The sequence below is a fragment of the Podarcis bocagei genome, assembly GCF_964188305.1.
Source record: "Podarcis bocagei genome assembly, chromosome: 16".
In the NCBI taxonomy this organism is placed as follows: domain Eukaryota; kingdom Metazoa; phylum Chordata; class Lepidosauria; order Squamata; family Lacertidae; genus Podarcis; species Podarcis bocagei.
The window spans coordinates 40,119,885-40,138,609 of NC_138142.1; the positions used below are offsets into that span (position 1 = coordinate 40,119,885).

Sequence of the window (18,725 nt, forward strand, 5' to 3'; positions counted from 1 at the left end):
GGGTAAGGCTGCTCTGCAGGGTTCTATGGTAGAGGTTGCTGTGGGAAGGGTTCTCTGGTTCTCTTTGGGCTTGTTTACTTTGGAAAGCTGCTGCAGTCGTGGACCCTGGACTACAAATCCCCTGGTGCTAGTCCCAGGATTAACCTGAGTCTGCTGAAAGCAGCAGCTCTTCCACATTTATTTTAAGCATTGGTGTGGGAGAGGGGGAGAGGGACAAAAGATCACAGAAGGCAAAATTCCTCTGGGGCTTTTGATGAGAGAAGCCGGCCGTGCCCAGGGCCCCACCTTCCAGTGGTTACATCACACGCTAAGCAGATAAAACTGGGTATTCATTCCATCCTTTAATTAGTAGGGAGTTATTTAATTTCGGACCCTGTGACCTGCTAGCGTGTTCTTCGCAGGCTGCAAATCCTCTCTTGTGTGGCGCTTTGAATTTGGGAGTGTTATTGGCAGGAAACTCCTCTAAGTGAAAGCTTCCCTTTTTGGAAAGAAGGGATTAATTCTTCAGCGCTGTGTGTGTGTGTTAATCTCTGGGTGCGTGAGGAAGCATAGCTCTGCTGCAGTGACTCTTTAACATTTGAAGATCACAAGGGAAGGGATGACGCTCGGGGCCAGAGCATCTGCTCAGCATGCAGAAAGTTCAGCCCCCGCCATCTCCAGGACAGGCTCCTTACCTGAAGCCCTGGAGAACCACTGCCAGTCCGTGTAGACAATACTCAGCCAGTGCGACCAAGGGGCTGACACTGTGAAAAGCATCTTCCTGTGTTTTCCTGTTAAATCAGCCCTTTATTCACAACCATGAGGACTACAGCCTTGAATTATCTTTTGGGGAAGGACGGCAGTCAGCACCTGCACCGAATGCAGAAGGCCCTGGATTCAAAGCCCTGTGACACCTCGGAAAGACTCCCTCTTTAAACCCCTGGAGAGACTCTGCCACTGAGTGTCAGCAGCACTGAGCTTAGTTGGACTCTAGGGTCTGAGTTGGTGCTGGGAGCTTTCTGCATCCCAGGGACTCGCAGGTTCTGGCTTCAGTCAGTAGCCAGCTGTTGACTTCTGCTTGCCACAGACCCTTTCATTTTCCTGATAGATTTGTGGCTGTCAGGTGGGGCCTCTCCGTCCTCTCCTCTGGGCTTACTGCCATCCTGCCCAGATCTTCCCACTTTCTTCACCTGCGTTCAGTTCACCTGGCTCTACATCTGCACCTGTCCTTTGGCGCTCTTGACACTTCTCCACGTGTTGCCCAAGTTCATTTTTTCCCTTCAAAATATAATCCGGCCCCCCACAAGGTCTGAGGGACAGTGGACCGGCCCCCTGCTGAAAAAGTTTGCTGGCCCCAGACCTAACCTGTTGCTGTAATTTGTTTAGAACTTTTTAAATGCTGTGTTTCAAAGTGTTGCAACCTGCCCTGGAACCTTAGCTTGAAGGGCGGGCAATAAATCAAATTATTATTAATTATAATATTTATTTATTTATTCATTGCATTCATATCTCACCTTTTTTTTCCCCAAGGAGCTCGAGGTGGTGTATGTGGTTCTCCCCTGCCCATCTCATTTAATTCCTGCCACAACCCTATGAGGCAGGTTAGGCTGAAGGAGGTAGCAACCTGCCCCCATAGACACACCCAGTGAGCTTCATGAGGCGGCGGGGGGGGGGGGTTGAACCTTGCTGTCTCCCAGGTCCTGGTCTGACACTAACCACTATGCTGCCACCAGAGGCTCTTGCTGACGGGGCTGGGGTTTCGGCTGGGTCCAGTCAGTAAAGGGCACGCAGCTCCCACCAGGAAATCAAAATGGCAGGCCGTTAGACTACAGATCCCTTAGACACTTGCAGCGAACAGAGACTGCTGCCTGTCAACCTACATGCTGTTCCCATTCTAGTACCATTAAACTAATCCTGTTAACGACTTCTCGGTCCGGTACGACCTGTGCCGTGGACCTGTGCTGGATCTACGGAGCGGTGGAGATTTTAGTATTTTAACAGCGCCTTCTTGCTGCACAGTCAACATTCTTAGTTCTGGGACAACCACAAGTTGAGTCACCAGATTCCAAAACAGCACAGCTGCTTTCGTAAGGCTGCTCTGGGACCAATATTACTACATTAATTTTTTTACAGTGGTACCACGCAAGACGAATGCCTCGCAAGACGGAAAACCCGCAAGACGAAAGGGTTTTCTGTTTTGGAGGCGCTTCGCAAGACGAATTTCCCTATGGGCTTGCATCGCAAGACGAAAGCCCATAGGGAAATGCTGGCGGTCAGGAGCAAAGACTTTCGCCCACAGCCGGCCTTCAGAAGAGGACCTCTTCTGAAGGCCGGCGGGGGGCAAAAGTCTTTGCTCCCCCCCCCGCCTGCCTCCCCCCCGCCTGCCCCGGGCGATCTTAAAATGCTGGCGGGCGGGAGCGAAGCGTTCGCTGCTGACCCCCAGCATTTTAAAATCTCCCCGTGTCCTGGGAAGATTTTAAAATGCTGGGGGTCGGGAGCGAAGCGCTGCAGACCCCCAGCATTTTAAAATCTCCCCGTGTCCTGGGAAGATTTTAAAATGCTGGGGGTCGGCAGCGAAGCGCTGCAGACCCCCAGCATTTTAAAATCTCCCCGTGTCCTGGGAAGATTTTAAAATGCTGGGGGTCGGCAGCGCTTCGCTCCCGACCCCCAGCATTTTAAAACGCTGTTCCGAAGTGGGGAGTGGGGGCGGGGACACCTGCCCCCGCCGCCCCACTTCGGAAAGCTGTTCCGAAGTGGGGCGGGGGGGGCGGGGACACCTGGCCCCGCCGCCCCACTTCGGAAAGCTGTTCCGAAGTGGGGCGGGGGGGCGGGGACACCTGGCCCCGCCGCCCCACTTCGGAAAGCTCTTCCGAAGTGGGGAGGGGGGCGGGAACACCTGGCCCCGCCGCCCCACTTCGGAAAGCTCTTCCGAAGTGGGGAGGGGGGGCGGGAACACCTGGCCCCGCCGCCCCACTTCGGAAAGCTCTTCCGAAGTGGGGAGGGGGGGCGGGAACACCTGGCCCCGCCGCCCCACTTCGGAAAGCTGTTCCGAAGTGGGGAGGGGGGGCGGGAACACCTGGCCCCGCTGCCCCACTTCGGAAAGCTGTTCCGAAGTGGGGCAGGGGGGGCGGGGACACCTGCCCCATCCGCCCCACTTCGGAAAGCTGTTCCGAAGTGGGGCGGGGGGCGGGAACACCTTCTGAAGGCGGGCAGGGGGCGAAAGTCTTTGTCCCCCCTGCCTGCCTTCCCAGGGGCTTTTAAATTGCCCCGGACAGCGGAGAAGTCCTCCGCTGTCCGGAGCGATTTTAAAATGCCGCCCGCCAGCATTTTAAGATAGCCCCGCACAGCGGAGAAGTCCTCTGCTGTCCCAGGGTTTTTTAAAATGCTGGGGGTGGGAAGAAAAGCCCTTGTCCCCCCCCCCAGCCTTCAGAAGAGGTCCGGGGACAGACTGTCCCCGGACCTGGTCTGAAGTCGGTTTCCCTAGGAACGCATTAATTGATTTTCAATGCATTCCTATGGGAAACCGTGCATCGCAAGACGAAAAAACCGCAAGACGAAGAGAATTGCGGAACGAATTAATTTCGTCTTGCGAGGCACCACTGTACATCCCACCATTTCCCCATACTGAGACTGCAGGCGGATTACACAAATTAAAACAATACAGATAAAATACACTGAAAACATATAAAAAATAATAGTAAAAATAAATTAAAGCATAATAGAATTAACACAACATCAAAACAGATATGTTAAAATATAGATAGTAAATTCATCACAGCACTATTTAAAATCCAGTCAGTTCCCGAAGACCTGTTGGAAGAGTCAGGGAGCCACCACCAAAAAGGCCTGCCTTCTCCCACCAAATGTGCTTCTGATGGTGGCAGGATGGAAAGAAGGATACAGTGGTACCTCTGGTTACGAACTTAATTTGTTCCGGAGGTTCATTCCTAAGCTGAAACCGTTCTTATCCTGGGGCGCGCTTTCACTAATGGGGCCTCCCGTTGCGCGCATGCCTCTGGTGTGCAATTTCCATTTGCATCCTGGGTCAAAGTTCACAACCAGGAGCAGCTACTTCCAGGTGAGCAGAGCTCGTAACCTGAAGCATTCGTAACCAGAGGGACCACTGTATGTTATGAAGAGGTAGCAGCCCACAGCCTCTGCCCACATCGTGAGAGAAGTATTCCCACTCTCTCCCTGCCTTCCACACTCCAGGAGTCTCCGGCAGTTTCCCAGAGGTTACAGAAGCTTTAAGCGCACATATGTGGCCAGCGGTAAAAAAAGGAGGGCAGCCTCTTTATGCTCTACAGTTAATTTTTTAAGAAGCTTCTGCCGTCTTCTGCTGTGGCGTCAGGACTGGAGGTCACAAGCAGGCCTTGGAACTGGTGACTCCGGGGATCTTGGGCTGGGTTCAGCCCAAGGTGACCACCTCTGGCCAAAGGAGGGAGCCGCAGTGAAAACTCAGGAAACCAATAGTATCAATAGCGTTGATACTGCATGGGAGCAGGGTTGGTTTCTACCTTAAGAATGGGTGTCAAAAGTGGGATTTGAATCCTAGCCGCGCTCTGTACATTGGGCCACAATCTCTCTCGTCAAGTGGGAAAGCAAATCTGCTTTAGGCAGCCTTGTCAAAACGCTGGTCACCTGTGGTGAGTCAGAAATTGTTTCTGGTGACCAAGGAGGAGAAACATTGGCACTCATCCCACCCCCCTTTTTAGTCTACAGATGACTGGCATAGCTCTATGCCCTAACAATCTTGTGGCCTTTTCCCATCCTGTATTTGCTGCAAAAAAATCCTCTTTCTATGAATAACCAAAGTCTTGGTGGTGGAATGTGAAACGGGATCGTCCGTTTGTTTGTTTTTAAGCACTGAAATACAGCCTGTATTTAGCAGGGCCACAGCTCAGCGATAATCTGCTTTGTGTGCGCAAGGTCCCGGGTTCAATCCCTTGCTGCGTTTCCAGGCAAGGCTGGAAATGTTCCCTGCCAGTCAGTGTAGTCAATACTGAGCCAGATGTACCTATTAAACCAGACTGTTATTTGCAACCATGAGGACTAGAGTCTTAGTTTGCCTTTTGGGGAAGGACGCAAGTTCCTCGAGAGAACACCTGCGTTGCTGCGTAAGGCCAGCACTCTGTGCTCCCAGGCTGCCTGATGAGCGCACCTTCTCTTTTAATTCCCTCTCCCGGTTTGCTTTCCAGCTTTGAAAGAGCACAGACCCGCATTGGATATGAGTGACTCAGACGCAGACGTGCCGCCGCCAGGGGAGGAGGAAGAGGAGGAGGCGGCCCTGGCTGCAGCGGTGCTGCCGCCCCCAGGAAATGGCGGGGTGGCGGCCCTGGGGGTCATCACGGAAGGCGTGGGCGAGCTGGCGGTCATTGACCCCGAGGTGGCCAAGAAGGCCTGCGAGGAGGTGCTGGAGAAGGTCAAGCTGATGCATTGCATCTCTCCCGACGGGTCCATCCATCTGAAGGACGGCAGCGCAGGCGCGGCTCGCCGGCCCGGCCTGGCCCTGCTGAACGGCAGCCCCGGCGAGTGCTGCGAGATCAAGTGCCTGGACGACCCTCCGGACAAGATCCAGGAGGAGGAGCAGCAGCACGCGGCCAACTCGGTCAAGAGTGCCCGGCGGCGCCAGAAGAACAACTCGGCCAAGCAGTCGTGGCTGCTGCGCCTGTTCGAGTCGAAGCTCTTCGACATCTCCATGGCGATCTCGTACCTGTACAACTCGAAGGAGCCCGGCGTGCAGGCGTACATCGGCAACCGGCTCTTCTGCTTCCGCAACGAGGACGTGGACTTCTACCTGCCGCAGCTGCTGAACATGTACATCCACATGGACGAGGACGTAGGCGACGCCATCAAGCCCTACATCGTCCACCGCTGCCGGCAGAGCATCAACTTCTCCCTGCAGTGCGCCCTCCTGCTGGGCGCCTACTCCTCGGACATGCACATCTCCACCCAGCGCCACTCCCGCGGGACCAAGCTGCGGAAGCTCATCCTCTCCGACGAGCTCAAGCCAGCCCACCGGAAGAGGGAGCTGCCGGCCCTCGGCCCGGCCCCCGAGGCGGGGCTCTCCCCCTCCAAAAGGACTCACCAGAGGTCCAAGTCGGACGCCACCGTCGGCATCCACCTCAGCAGCAACCTGAAGAGGACCGCCAGCAACCCCAAAGTGGAGAACGACGACGAGGTAAGGTGGGGCGAGGGGGGTCCCTGGATTCACGGGGCAGGGGGATAGGTTACTGGGGTATTCAGCTTTTAATCCTTGTGAAAACATACGTATCAGGAGAGGGGAAATTCTGCCTAGGGTGGGCTTCCAGCTCTGTGGCAAGTTGGTAGGCAGGGGCCATTCTCATGCCAGAGAGCTGGGCATAAGGTAAGACATGTGCCAACCAGGTTGTGGCTGCTTTCCTGGCTCAGCTTTGTCCTCCTCCTTTTGGAGTCCTGCCTGATTTTGCTGCCAGCTTTCATGCGGATCCAACGTGGGACAGGGCGGTTCCATTTCTGCTGCTTATCAAGGGACCGCTTGATCTCTAGCATCTCTTGGGACGATGTAATCGGGCGTTGCCAACCAGTCCCCCCAATAGCGGTAGAGGAAAAGAGAAAGGCCAGGGGGCACATGTGTGTTGCCCTGATTGCCCACCATGGCCTCCAATCCCGTGTTTACAATTTTTATATATGTACCCTGTTCCTCAAGGGTCTTACGGTCAAAAATCCACACGTATTGGGGCAGCCTTGAGAAGGGCTGTGTGGAGGAGGACTGGAAAAAATTTAAGGACTATTTACAAAAACATCATAAGCTATATGAATGTTAAGAATTTGCAGGGCTTGGAAAGTCTAGCTTCAGCAACTAAAATTTGATGATCCTGGAAATTAAGTTATAATCAGGAAAGAACCAAAGTTTAAAGTAATCTTTATGTTTATTTTAGGACAAAGGTAATTTGATAACAAGTATTTTAAACTTAAAGTATAACTATCTGAAAGTACAAAAAACGCATGAAACAAGGTAACAATTTGCTGACATTTTTATTGTAAAGAATGCAGGGAGAGGGAGACGTGGGGAAGTCCAGTTGGTCATGAAAAAACGTTCTGGAAAAATGAATTTTTCTGTTTTACTGTTTTTCTTTCTTTCTTTTTTCTTCTTCTCTGTTTTGCTGTTTCTGTTATGTAATTGACTTTACATTCATATCTGGAAAAAAGCAATAAAATATTATTTAAAAAAAGAGAGAGAGAAGGGCTGTGGGCCTGGGGTGTAACACCTGATGGGCATGCAGAGTGTCCCAGTTTCCATCCCTGGCATCTCCAGGTAGGGCTGGGAACGTCCCCTGCTTGAAAACCCTGGAGAGCTGCTGCCATTCAGCATGCTGGCAGGACTATGGGTATAACTCCTTCTAAGGCAGCTTCTTGTGTTCCTTCCCCACCATGACACCTTCCAGATGTTTCAGGCTCCCAGCCGTATTGTTTGCTCCAGGCCAGTGGTGCTGGCTGGGTTGATGGGAGCTGTGAGCCTGAAACATCTGGGGAAGGCCGTGCTAGATAAGGAGATGCTTACCGGAGTCGGCGTGATTAATATGACATATTGGGAATATGTGGGTGAGGTTCTAGGCCTCCCGCTCTGAGGAATGGGGTAAGTGGACCTGGGGGTGGGTGATGGGGAAGATGGCAATCCCAGGGGGCAGCCGCGCTCACCATCCGGAGAGTCTTCTAGTCCCTGGCTAGCCACTGATTGACAGTGCCATGGGACAGTGGGCGGGACCTAGTTTTAGCTCCGCCTCTACAGTCGATAAAGCCGTCTTGGCGCCAGTATTTTGTTCTCTCCATGAATTCTCTCTTCCACCCGGTGGTGTTGGCGGTGTGATTTCTCTCTTTCAGGAAGCAAACAAACAAATGTGCAGAAAAGAAACTTTGAAACCCAGAGTATTAATTTGCTTGGATTTCCTTGCCAAAAGTGGTGATAGATCTTGACTGAGATAGAGAGAGGGAACATAAGGTCCTGTGTGTTCCATGGGGAAATCCCACCACAAATCCTCTTGGGTTTTTACGGAGACAGGGATGGCGGGCATCTGTGGCCTTCCAGGTGTTCCTGGACTGCCACTCCCATCGTCCCTCATGGTTGGCTGTGCTGGCAGCTGGGGCTGAAGGGAATTGGGGGTCCCAGCCACACCTGAAGGTTCCCCAGTCTTGCAGTAGAGGGGAACAAATGTATCCAGGGGTATTCATGGAATTATGATCTAGTTTTGCATGTTGTGGTTTTTAATCCCAAGCTGCTTCCAAGGAGCTCGGGGGGGGGTATGTAGCTCCTCCCTATCCTTTCATGCGGATCCTCACAACAGCCCTGTGAGGTAGGCTAGGCCTAAGAGGTCCTCCAGGGAGATTACTGGCCAGGCAGGGGTATAAACCCACGTCTTGCTGATCCAACGCTATCGAACAGCCGATGTGATGCCTTTCAGATGTTGTTCGGCTACAACTCCCATCGTTCCTCACCCTCATTTATTATAATTAATAAAACGGGCTCCCAGCCCGACCCACAGCAAGATCCTTTCCGCCGTCTGCCTTTATTAAAGAAGAAAAACTGGTGAAAGAATTAAAAAGTGGTGGAAAGAGATTGTGGTGGGGGTGGATACCCAATGCTACATCAGCTGCTGAATCTCAATGGGTGTGGACATAGTGAAAGACCCTGGGGATTCCCATGCTTGTGGGGCGGGGGAACAAAAGTTGGAGAGCTTTAAATCATGGGTGGGGAACCCTTTTTTGGCTCTGCGGATCAGGATCAGCCTCCAGGGGCCAAATTTGGTGTCAAATACGTGACATCATTTTGGCATCATGTGATTGACAAGTGGGAGCTGCAATGCATCAGGCCTGTACGGTGCTGCTGGATGTGCCTGTTCTGGCGTCCAGATGTGCTGCTGTGGTTGTCTCTGCCAGACCGCAATCTCTCTCTCTTTCCAGCCCTCGATCTGGCAAAACATTAGTCCGTGAACTCAGCCGCCAGAGGCGAGCCAAGAGGTCTACTTTCACTCTCCCTTTCTTTCTTTCTTTCTTTCTTTCTTTCTTTCTTTCTTTCTTTCTCTCTCTCCTACCCTCTTGGCGCACGTTGTTGGAGATCATCCGAGCAGAAACTCTGGGGTGGAATTTCAGTATCGCCGGAGCAGCAAATGAATACTTAATGCGCCAGAACTTTCCCTGTCTCTCCGTAGACTCGGGCTTGCGTCAGACGCGGTTGCCGAGTGCTCTTGGCGCAGCTGTTCTTTGGGCGTGGGGCATTTGAGAGATGTGGGGGTCCCGTGATAAAGCCTAGGGGGAAGTAAGGGGATAGGTTTGCTGGGATTTTGTGATAGAACTGGGACACTGTGCGGTATCTACTTAGGACCTCGTGGTTCCATAAGAACATCAGAGGGGCCTGGCTGCTGGATCAGGCCAAAGGGGGCCTATCCTGTGCAGCCTCCTTCTCTCACAGTGGCCAAGCGGATGCCCCAAAGGTGCAGCAGCAGCAACTCTCCCCGCCTGCGAATCCCAGTTACTTCTTGTTAATCCTCATCCCGGAGTGGGGCGTACACAGCCATCGTGATCAGCAGCCTTTGATAGCCTTATTCTCCATGAATTTGTCTAATCTGCTTTTAAAGATGGGGAACGTCCTTGAAATGCCGAGTTAGCAGGAGCCGGCCTCAAGTTTTTTAGCGTGTGCAGTGAATAAAAGAAATTCCAGAAATTTCTTTTTCAGGCGTTGAGCTGCATGGAATTCTTCTGAGCCTATGCATGTGGAGAAACCGGGCTTCTTTTCCTCCCCTCTTCTCTCATTTTGTAAAATCACGTTTCCACCCATGAAATCTCAGTTGCGTGCATGGGAGAGGTATAGCTGATCCTGCCCACACAACAACCTTGCGAGGTAGGCTGGTACGCGAGATGCGCAGCCGATTGGCTTCGCCTTTGGAAGCCGGCACTCTGCCAGGTGCTGCATGCTGACTTGGGGTGCGAAGGCGATCTTCCCCAGACCGTCCCGGCCAAGCCAGAACAATTGACCACCCTATTACGCTCTCGATTCCCAGGCTTGTCTTCCAGATGGCTCCAAAGGCGGCTCGCAGAGCCCTTCCCACTCCCTGCCGCTTCATTGTTCGCAGGGGAACAATGGGCTGATAGAAAGCCGGGAGCTCGGAGGCCGCCGGTTGCCCAGGATGATCCCAGCCACTTGCCAACTGGAAACCGGAGCCCGGAATGCTTATTAATTCACGCAGGGCTGGATTTCTCCTGGCGACGTGCGGAGAGTCTTTTGGGCCCGAAGTGCCGCAAGGGATGTTCCGAGGAAAATGTGGCTGAGGCTGAGCACTTCTTAAAATTGCAGCTCTGGTTGCCTCACCTCAAAAGGGATATTGTAGAGTTGGAAGAGGGAGGGGAGGGAGCAACTCCCCTATAGAGAGAGGTTGCAGTTTGGGGACTTCTGAGTTTAGAGAAAAGGCGAGTAAGGGGCAACATGATAGAAGTTTATGAAACTATGCATAGCATGGAGAGAGAGAGAAATTTGTTTTGTATTTTGTTTTGTTTTGTTGGGAAACCCTTTTATTTACACGCAAGACACAAGCTTTCCCAAATCCCCTTACTTCAGAGGAATGAACCGAGAGGAGTGGGTGGCCCCGATTCCAGGTCAGCCGTGCTTAATGGGCTTGTAAGTGATGGAGAACTCTCCCAAATTGTGGCCAATCACTTCAGGCTTGATTTCCACCTGGTTGAAGGTCTTCCCATTGTACACGCCTACCATGCTGCCCACCATTTCCGAAAGGATAATCATGACTCGCAGGTGGGTTTTGACCACCTCAGGCTTCTCCATGGGCAGGGCCTCTTTCCTGACCTTGCGCAGCCGCTTGAGGAGGGAGTGCTGCTTGCGGCGCAGGCCGCGGTTGAGCCGCCGGCGGTGGCGGGCGCTGTACAGCTGCATCAGCTGCTCATAGGACATGTCGAGGAGCTGGTCCAGGTCAAGACCCCGATAGGTGAACTTCCAGAAAGTACGCTTCTTCTTCTGCTTCACTTCCGCCATCTTGGCCGCAGTCTCCTCCAGGAAAAAAAAGTGTGTGAGAGAAATATTTTACCTCTCCCATGACACTAGAACTCAGTGACACCCTGAATGCTGGAAGAGTCCGGATATTTAAATTAAAGGACTTCTTCACGCAGCACAGAGTTAAATGGTGGAACTCCCTGCCACAGGAGGGAGTGATGGCCACCAACCTAGATGGCTTTAAAAGAGCATTAGACAAATTTGTGGAGGAGGAGAGGGCTATTGATGGCTACCAGCCATGGTGGCTGTGCTCTGCCTCCAGTCGGAGGAAGCAGTGCTTCTCCATACCAGTGACTGGAGGCCGAAGGAGAGGAGAGGGCTCTTGCAATTGGATCCTGCTTCTGAGTTGTCTATTGAGGCATCTGTTTGGTCACTGTGGGAACAGGATGCTGTGCTAGATGGTGTGGGAATGTTGAGGGTGGCAGGAGAGGATATATTGATTATTAATATCCGTCCTGATTCACACTGGCAAGTTACTTTATATAGCAGAGTACGTTCCCCTTCTTACGCAGCAGAAAGCTGGTTGCAAACTTGTGTGAGTCTCTTAAGACAAGAAACAATTCAATCTGGCTTGCCCAGATTGAGATATGTTCTGTTATTCCTGGTAAGACCCCTTTGATCCCTCCTAAAAGAATAAAATGGGATGTGGGTGGCGCTGTGGGTTAAACCACTATGCCACTTGGGCTTGCCGGTCGAAAGGTCGGCGGTTTGAATCCCCACGACGGGGTGAGCTCTCGTTGCTCGGTCCCAGCTCCTGCCAACCTAGCAGTTCAAAAGCACGCAGCGCAAGTAGATAAATAGGTACCGCTCCAGCAGGAAGGTAAACGGCGTTTCCGTGTGCTGCTCTGGTTTTGCCAGAAGCGGCTTAGTCGTGCTGGCCACATGACCCAGAGAAACTCTGTGGAAGCGGACAAACGCTGGCTCCCTCGGCCTGTAAAGCGAGAAGAGCGCCGCAACCCCAGAGTCGTTTGCGACTGGACTTGTCGGGGGTCCCTTTACGTTTACCTAAAAGAATAAAGACACAACAGTCTTCTTTATAAGTAACAAAAAAAGTAGTTTTACTCGTGATCAGGCAGAGCACAGTGTGATCCCTGAAGCAAAGTTACAAACATGTACAAACAGGTTTACCCCATATGGGAGATAACCTGGGGGACTGCTGGCGGCCAGCAGTCCAGTCCAGGTGAATTAGGAAGTTCGCAGGACGAAAAAGAAGATGAAAGAGAGGGAGGTGGCTGTGTGACTTGGCCTTTTACAAGGTCTGAAAGGTCCCGCCCACCTACTAGTCACACGCAAGGAAGGATGCTCCAGGCCAGGAGGAAGAGGAAGTTTCGACTGGCTGGACCAACTCTAGCATGACCACTCTAGCAAAACAGGTAATGTTGCACTTGACTGCTCCCAGTGGGTTACAACCCACAGATGGGACATTCGCCTGATCCAGCCGCCTCTTCTTACGTTCTTATGCTTTGGCTGGTCTGAGCACCTCTTAATATTACCCCTTAGTCTCATCACCTCTTAAAATGCACATTTTAGCACGCAAATTGCTAACTCCATTAGCATTGACTACTTTGGCAAGAGTCTGCCTCTCGCTTGAGATGGACCTGGTGAATCTGGAGGCTTGCTGTGATTCCTTTTTCCTAATAATCTACCATTGTGGCAAGGGATCCTCATATGACTTGCTTCGGTTTATGACAGGGAGGGAATCCCTGCCCACTGTACTGGCTCTTCTGTTACGTAGATGTGTGTCTGTCTTGCCCCTACGAATGCACCCTTCCCCTCCTCTGACAACTTTCCACCTTAGCCAGAAAGCAGTAGGCTTGCCGTGATTTAATTCAGTGGAAGGACCTCTGGGTGCGTCATTCCCCTCTCTCCAGCCCTTGGACCTCTTCCCGGGGCCCCCACTCTTCTCGCTGGCAGTGCTGTGGGTCGCCCTTGAGTGCCTTCACTTAGCTGGAACGTGTCCTTAAACTACGATATTTGGGTGGAGAGGTGCGTCTGCATGCAGGGGAAGTAGGAAAGCCTCTTAACTTTTTGCACAGCTGGGGTGTAGGCCTACTGTGCAGAGGTAAGAGCTGCCTCTGTCGCCCTGCCTCCTTTCTCCTCTGGCCCCCGCCCACCGCTGGCACGCGGCCTCCCGAAGCTTGCCAAGAAGGAAATGCGGCCCTCGTGACTGAAAAGGCTTCTTCAGTCCCTCTCAACCAGGAGCAAAAGGCAGGTGAAGAGTCTACCAGGAGATCTCCGGGCAGTTGGCAGCTGAAAAGCTCCCGCTTCAGTTGTGAGCGAATACAAGGTGTGGGTTTTTCCTTCCACGGAAGGGCTTTGCATGCCAGGCTCTGGGCTCAAAAGGCACGCTCTGCCCCTCAGCGCCAGCGGTGCATGTGCCCATCTGAGCCACTCTTTTGAAATCTGCTTCTCGGCAGCAACAGATCCTGCAATCCTGATGTCTGCCCACTTTAAAGTACAGCAGTACCTCAGGTTACATACGTTTCAGGTTACAGACTCCACTAATCCAGAAATAGTGCTTCAGGTTAAGAACTTTGCTTCAGGATGAGAACAGAAACCGTGCTCCAGCGGCACGGCAGCAGCAGGAGGCCCCATTAGCTAAAGTGGTGCTTCAGGTTAAGAACAGTTTCAGCTTAAGAACGGACCTCCGAAACGAATTAAGTACTTAACCCGAGGTACCACTGTATTGCAGAGTTACCAAATGAGGACGGTCTATTTTTCTTCACTTTTTAAAAAAAGTCTTAAGAACAGAAACTTGAGCTTCTCTCTCTCTCTCTCTCTCTCTCTCTCTCTCTCTCTCTCTCTCTGTCAGTCTCGCTGTGGCATTTGCACCTGGGCAGGTAATCTTGCAGGGGGTGCTGGAGGAGGAGCCAGTTGTGTCCTGCCAGGAAATCCTTGCTGTGTAACATGAGAGCGCTTCGGAACCTGCTTTGTGGTGACACAGCAGGCAGGCGTTTTGTGTGTGAGTGTGTGTGTGTTTGGCAGAGCTGGGCAACCTTTGTGCAAGGAACGCTCCCCTTGCTCTGAGGTCTCTGTGGCAACTGGGTGAGAGTGACTCAGGATGATTCAGACACTGACAAGTGGAGACCGGGGGAATATCGACATCACTGCAGAGGTTTCCTGTTTGGGTTTGGAAACCAGGTGAAATCGGACAAGGGCTTCTGCCGTCTCTGATCCCTTGTGAAGAGGGCTTTTTAATGTCAAGATGGGCAGGCCTGCAGCCAATCAGCTCAACAGGGAGGGATATACACCTCCAATCTGTTCAGTCAGAGAATCATAGAATTGTAGATTCCTGATCAGCATTCTTTAACAGACATTTTCTTACTCATTCATTCATTCTTTCACATGCAACAGCATTAATCCACGGGAAGAAATGGAAGTGATAAAAAATGGTTTAATAATGGAAACTTGATAGTACATATTGCTTTCCTGATATACCGTATTTTTCGCTCTATAACACGCATCTGACCATAACACGCATGTAGTTTTTAGAGGAGGAAAACGAGGAAAAAATATTCTAAATGAAACAGTGGATGTATGATTTTTATGGTTCATGCTGTGGCCACAGACATGTGATCTGACAGTGAGTTTGGGGTAGCCCAATGCAAAAATCCTGAGGATCCATGTGGATCCGTGCTTTGTAACCACGTTTTAAGTGGGGAGGGAAGGAAAAGAACTCAAGGGACAAGGAGCTTTTCCGCGGGGAGGAGGGAGGGAAAGAGCACTGTTGCTTTAAAGGTATACTTAAGGTATTTGCCCTGTGCCTCGGTTTTTTTTTTTCCATTTAACAGTTTGCAGCCTTTTCCTTCCGCTCCTTGTTTTGAGGCGGAATAGATTTGAGCAAGTGAGGAGGACTTGGAATCCAGGGGATTCGCCATAGAATGGAGCACAAAAAAGCGGTAGGGGCACTAGGACCCAGACATTGCTCAAATCTATCCTGCCTGAAAACAAGCTGCTCCATCCCAGCCGATCAGCTGAGACGCGGGGGATTTGCGGGGGATTTGCGAAGTTTTCCCCTCTCCCTCATGCCCTCCCCAGCCCTTTTTTTTACTTCCTGGTTTTCACTGCGTGGCTCAGAGCTCGAGGTTGGTTTTATTTTGCTGCTGGTTGCTTAAATTTTATCTTTCCTGCCGTCTCTCTGCAGCCTCATTGCTCTGTTTAGAGAGCGCGCAGACCTTTGCTAGCGTCTCTCCCTCCTCCCGTGTAAGCGGCTGCTGCCGGCTTTGCTGCTATGGCTCTCCTTCCCTCCCTCCTTCCTGGCTCCAGGTCGCTTTAAAGAAAGCAAAGTGAGAGCCTCGTAGAGCGTGTAAGTGGCTCCCGCTTTGCCTGACTGACGGCAGCCATGGCTCTGATCCGTGCATTCGCTCCTTAACACGCACAGGCATTTTCCCTTACTTTCTCGGAGCAAAAAAGTGCGTGTTTTGGAGCGAAATTTACGGTACATAAAACCTCCATATCATTATACAAGAAGGCATTATGCTATGCCTAATCAAGTGTGTGGGTTTGCATTTTCCTGTCCTTTATTACACCAGTTCAAGATAAAAAGCTTTTTTCTTTTTAACCATACTGGTGTGTTTATTTATTTGTTTATTTTATTCCAGGACATTTATACACTGCTTGATTGTAAAAACAAAAACCCTCGCAGTGGTTTTCCGTTACAGATACATTTGCTTCCTGGGTTCCTTCAGGAGGAATGGTGGGATTTATTATTATTTTAAGGGGTTGGACTAGATGATCCTCAGGGTCCCCTTCCAACTCTGATTCTGTGACATAAAGCTGCTATCTATGAGAGGTCTCAAAGTCCTCTGTGGGGTGTCATATACTGTGTGGGCTTTGTGTGTGTCTGTGAAGGAAGCGCAGTGTTCCCTTCCCTCCCTTTTTAATGTCTGATCATTTTACATTTTTCTAATGGGCCCAACAGCTTCCCCTTTCTCCTGGCCTCGTTCAATTTAAAAAAAGAATTAAAAAAAATTGGCCCTTTGAACATAAAAGAAGAATTCCAACCATTTCTGTCCCCTCGGTGACTTGGCCAGACTTCCTCCGTCTGGCTTCTATGCCTGCTTCTGTTTTCCATAAACTGGGGGGGGGGGGAGCGGTCCTCATCGCGTGATTTGGCCCAGTTTTTGGTACTCTTGGAAATAACACCATCTTCCTTGCGCACGCATAACAAAGCCTATCCCTGTGCTGGGGAGAAAAGCATCGTCAGCGAACCCAGAGCCAGGATGGGGGGAGCAGTCGGCCATTCATCTCCTCTCGACTTGCCCCCGCGAGGACTGCAAGCGGAAAACCATCATTAATAGAGGGCCGTAAATGTGGGCCGAAGTCCATCCAGCCATTGCTGCGTCAGTTCTGCAGGAGATAATCTTAATACATAGGCCAGGCTTCCTCAAACTCAGCCCTCTGGATGTTTTTGACCTACAACTCCCATCATCCCTAGCTAGCAGGACCAGTGGTCAGGGATGATGGGAATTGTAGTCTCAAAACATCTGGAGGGCTGAGGTTGAGGAAGCCTGACATAGGCTCTTTGGATGAGAGAACGATGGATATTGTGGCCGGTCCATATGAACAGGATGGACTGTCCCATCCACAGAATGGGTCCCTTCCAACCGCTCAGTGATTCTATGAATTTATTAGCTGTGGATGGAGAGAAATCCTGTCTTCTGTGATTCCTGCATTGGACTAGAGCAGGCATAGGCAAAGTCTGGCCCTCCAGATGTTTGGGACTACAATTCCCATCATCCCTAGCTAACAGGACCAGTGATCAGGGATGATGGGAATTGTAGTCCCAAACATCTGGAGGGCCAGAGTTGGCCTATGCCTGGACTAGAGGACCTTTGGGGGTCCCTTCCAACTCTACAATTCTATGTATATAAACACACCTTTCCTCTTGGCATCAACACTGTCTTTTCCTCTCCCTTTTCCCTATGCTGACTTGCTTCTTACTCTCCTCACCATTTCCCGCATTTGGAAATAGCTGTGCTGAGACGTAGCATAGTTCCCCCCAGCCGTCTCAAATAAAAAGGTAATGGCGAGCTTAAAGGGATGCAGAAAAACACGCGAATGTATGTGGAATGCCTCCCCAGTGAGGAAAGGTCACAGTTTCTCCCCTGCATGCTCAGGTTGGGAAGGGAGGAAGCGACTGGAAGATTGGAGAACACAACAGAGGTGTACAAAATTATGCCTAGCGAGGAAAGCGTGCAAAGCCCTTCTGTGTTGGATTGCCTGGAGGCCTTTGAGAGTCGCCCCAGGTGACCAGGCGGCCTGACTGTTTGAAGCCTGTGCTAGATAGCCCCTGGTGTTGGTTTCAGCCGAATGACTCTGGGTTCAGAGGTGGGGAACGTTTCTGGCCCTCCAGATGTTGCTCAGCTCCCAATTCCGATCAGCCCTGGCAGCCAGCATGACCAGTGGTTGGGGATGGGAGCTGCAGTCCAGCAGCAGTTTCCACACTTCTGCTGTAGGCTGGCAGAGAGACAGAGTCCTTTCCAGGGTGGTTCATCCTACTGGGGAAAAAAGAAGTGATGTGATTAAGGGAAAGTTGTCAAAACAACCACTCTGCCTACTTTTGGTTTCACTTTGGTTTTCTTAAGGTGAGTTCTCTCTCTCTCTCCTCTTGTTTTTATTGTTATTACTGGTTTTACATCTTAGTAAGCTTTGGCTCGGATGAAACCCTGGCCTCTTTTCGTAAAAAAAAAGTGACTTGCCCTAAAAGGCTTTTAAAACTCCCTTTTTTGCAAAATGGGAGGGGGTGTGAGATTTACGATGGGGAGGATATAACACAGCCTGAGAATCTCCCACCTCTCTTTGTCTGATTCTCACTTTTGTAGAACTCCCCCCCCCCATCCTCCTGCTAACAGAATTGCTCCCTGTTCAGCACCGACCTGTTCCACCTGTTGCAAACGGGTTATTTTATAGTTTATTACCTTGCTGTCCATCCAGGGTGTTGCCTGTGTTTTCCTCCCCAAAACCCACCATTCTGTTCTCACAAGCGACTGTCCCAAGGACACCCAGTGGGCTTTGCGCCCTGCATTGTCCCAAAAGAGATCCTGGGAGCTGATGTTCCAGAGTGGATCTGGGTATCTAGTCTCTAAAATCCTCAGCGCCTCTGCCAAGCCTCCAGTTTCCAGAGGCGTTTTGGAAAGCAGGCAACCTCTGGAGAGAAAAAAAAAGACAAGTTCAACCTGTAGGCATTAAGCCAGACCTCTGCCTGCTGCCTTCCATGGCATCCAAGTGTCTTAATTATTCCGCATTAACTTAAAGAATTTGTAGGCTCCAGGGAGCGCTTCTAGCTCAGATAATAATAATAATAATAATAATAATAATAATAATAATAATAATAATTATTATTATTATTATTATTATTATTATTATTATTATTATTTGTACCCCGCCCATCTGGCTGGGTTTCCCCAGCCACTCTGGGCGGCTTCCACAGAAACGAAAAATACACTAAAATGTCACACATTAAAAACTTCCCTGAACAGGGCTGCCTTAAGATGTCTTGTAAAAGCCTGGTAGTTGTTGTTCTCTTTGACATCTGATGGGAGGGTGTTCCACAGGGCGAGCGCCACTACCGAGAAGACCCTCTGCCTGGTTCCCTGTAACTTGGCTTCTCGCAATGAGGGAACTGCCAGAAGGCCCTCGGTGCTGGACCTCAGCGTCCGGGCAGAACGATGGGGGTGGAGACGCTCCTTCAGGTGTACTGGGCCGA

At 51.1% G+C, this 18,725-nt stretch overlaps 1 protein-coding gene and 1 pseudogene across 5 annotated transcripts in view; one reads left to right on the forward strand and one right to left on the reverse strand.

Moving 5' to 3' along the window:
* Positions 1–18,725, forward strand: part of PI4KB (phosphatidylinositol 4-kinase beta) — a 52,076-nt gene that overhangs the window by 10,825 nt on the left and 22,526 nt on the right. For all 4 annotated transcript variants that reach the window (XM_081173519.1, XM_081173520.1, XM_081173521.1 and 1 more), the window contains exon 3: positions 5,178–6,160. In XM_081173519.1, coding sequence (XP_081029645.1) covers positions 5,207–6,160 — 954 coding nt within the window. In that variant the 5' untranslated portion in view covers positions 5,178–5,206. The remainder of the gene's footprint in view (positions 1–5,177; positions 6,161–18,725) is intronic.
* LOC308575264 (small ribosomal subunit protein uS19 pseudogene) lies at positions 10,526–11,045 on the reverse strand (annotated as a pseudogene). Its single transcript has one exon. The product of its transcript is annotated as a small ribosomal subunit protein uS19 pseudogene (transcript).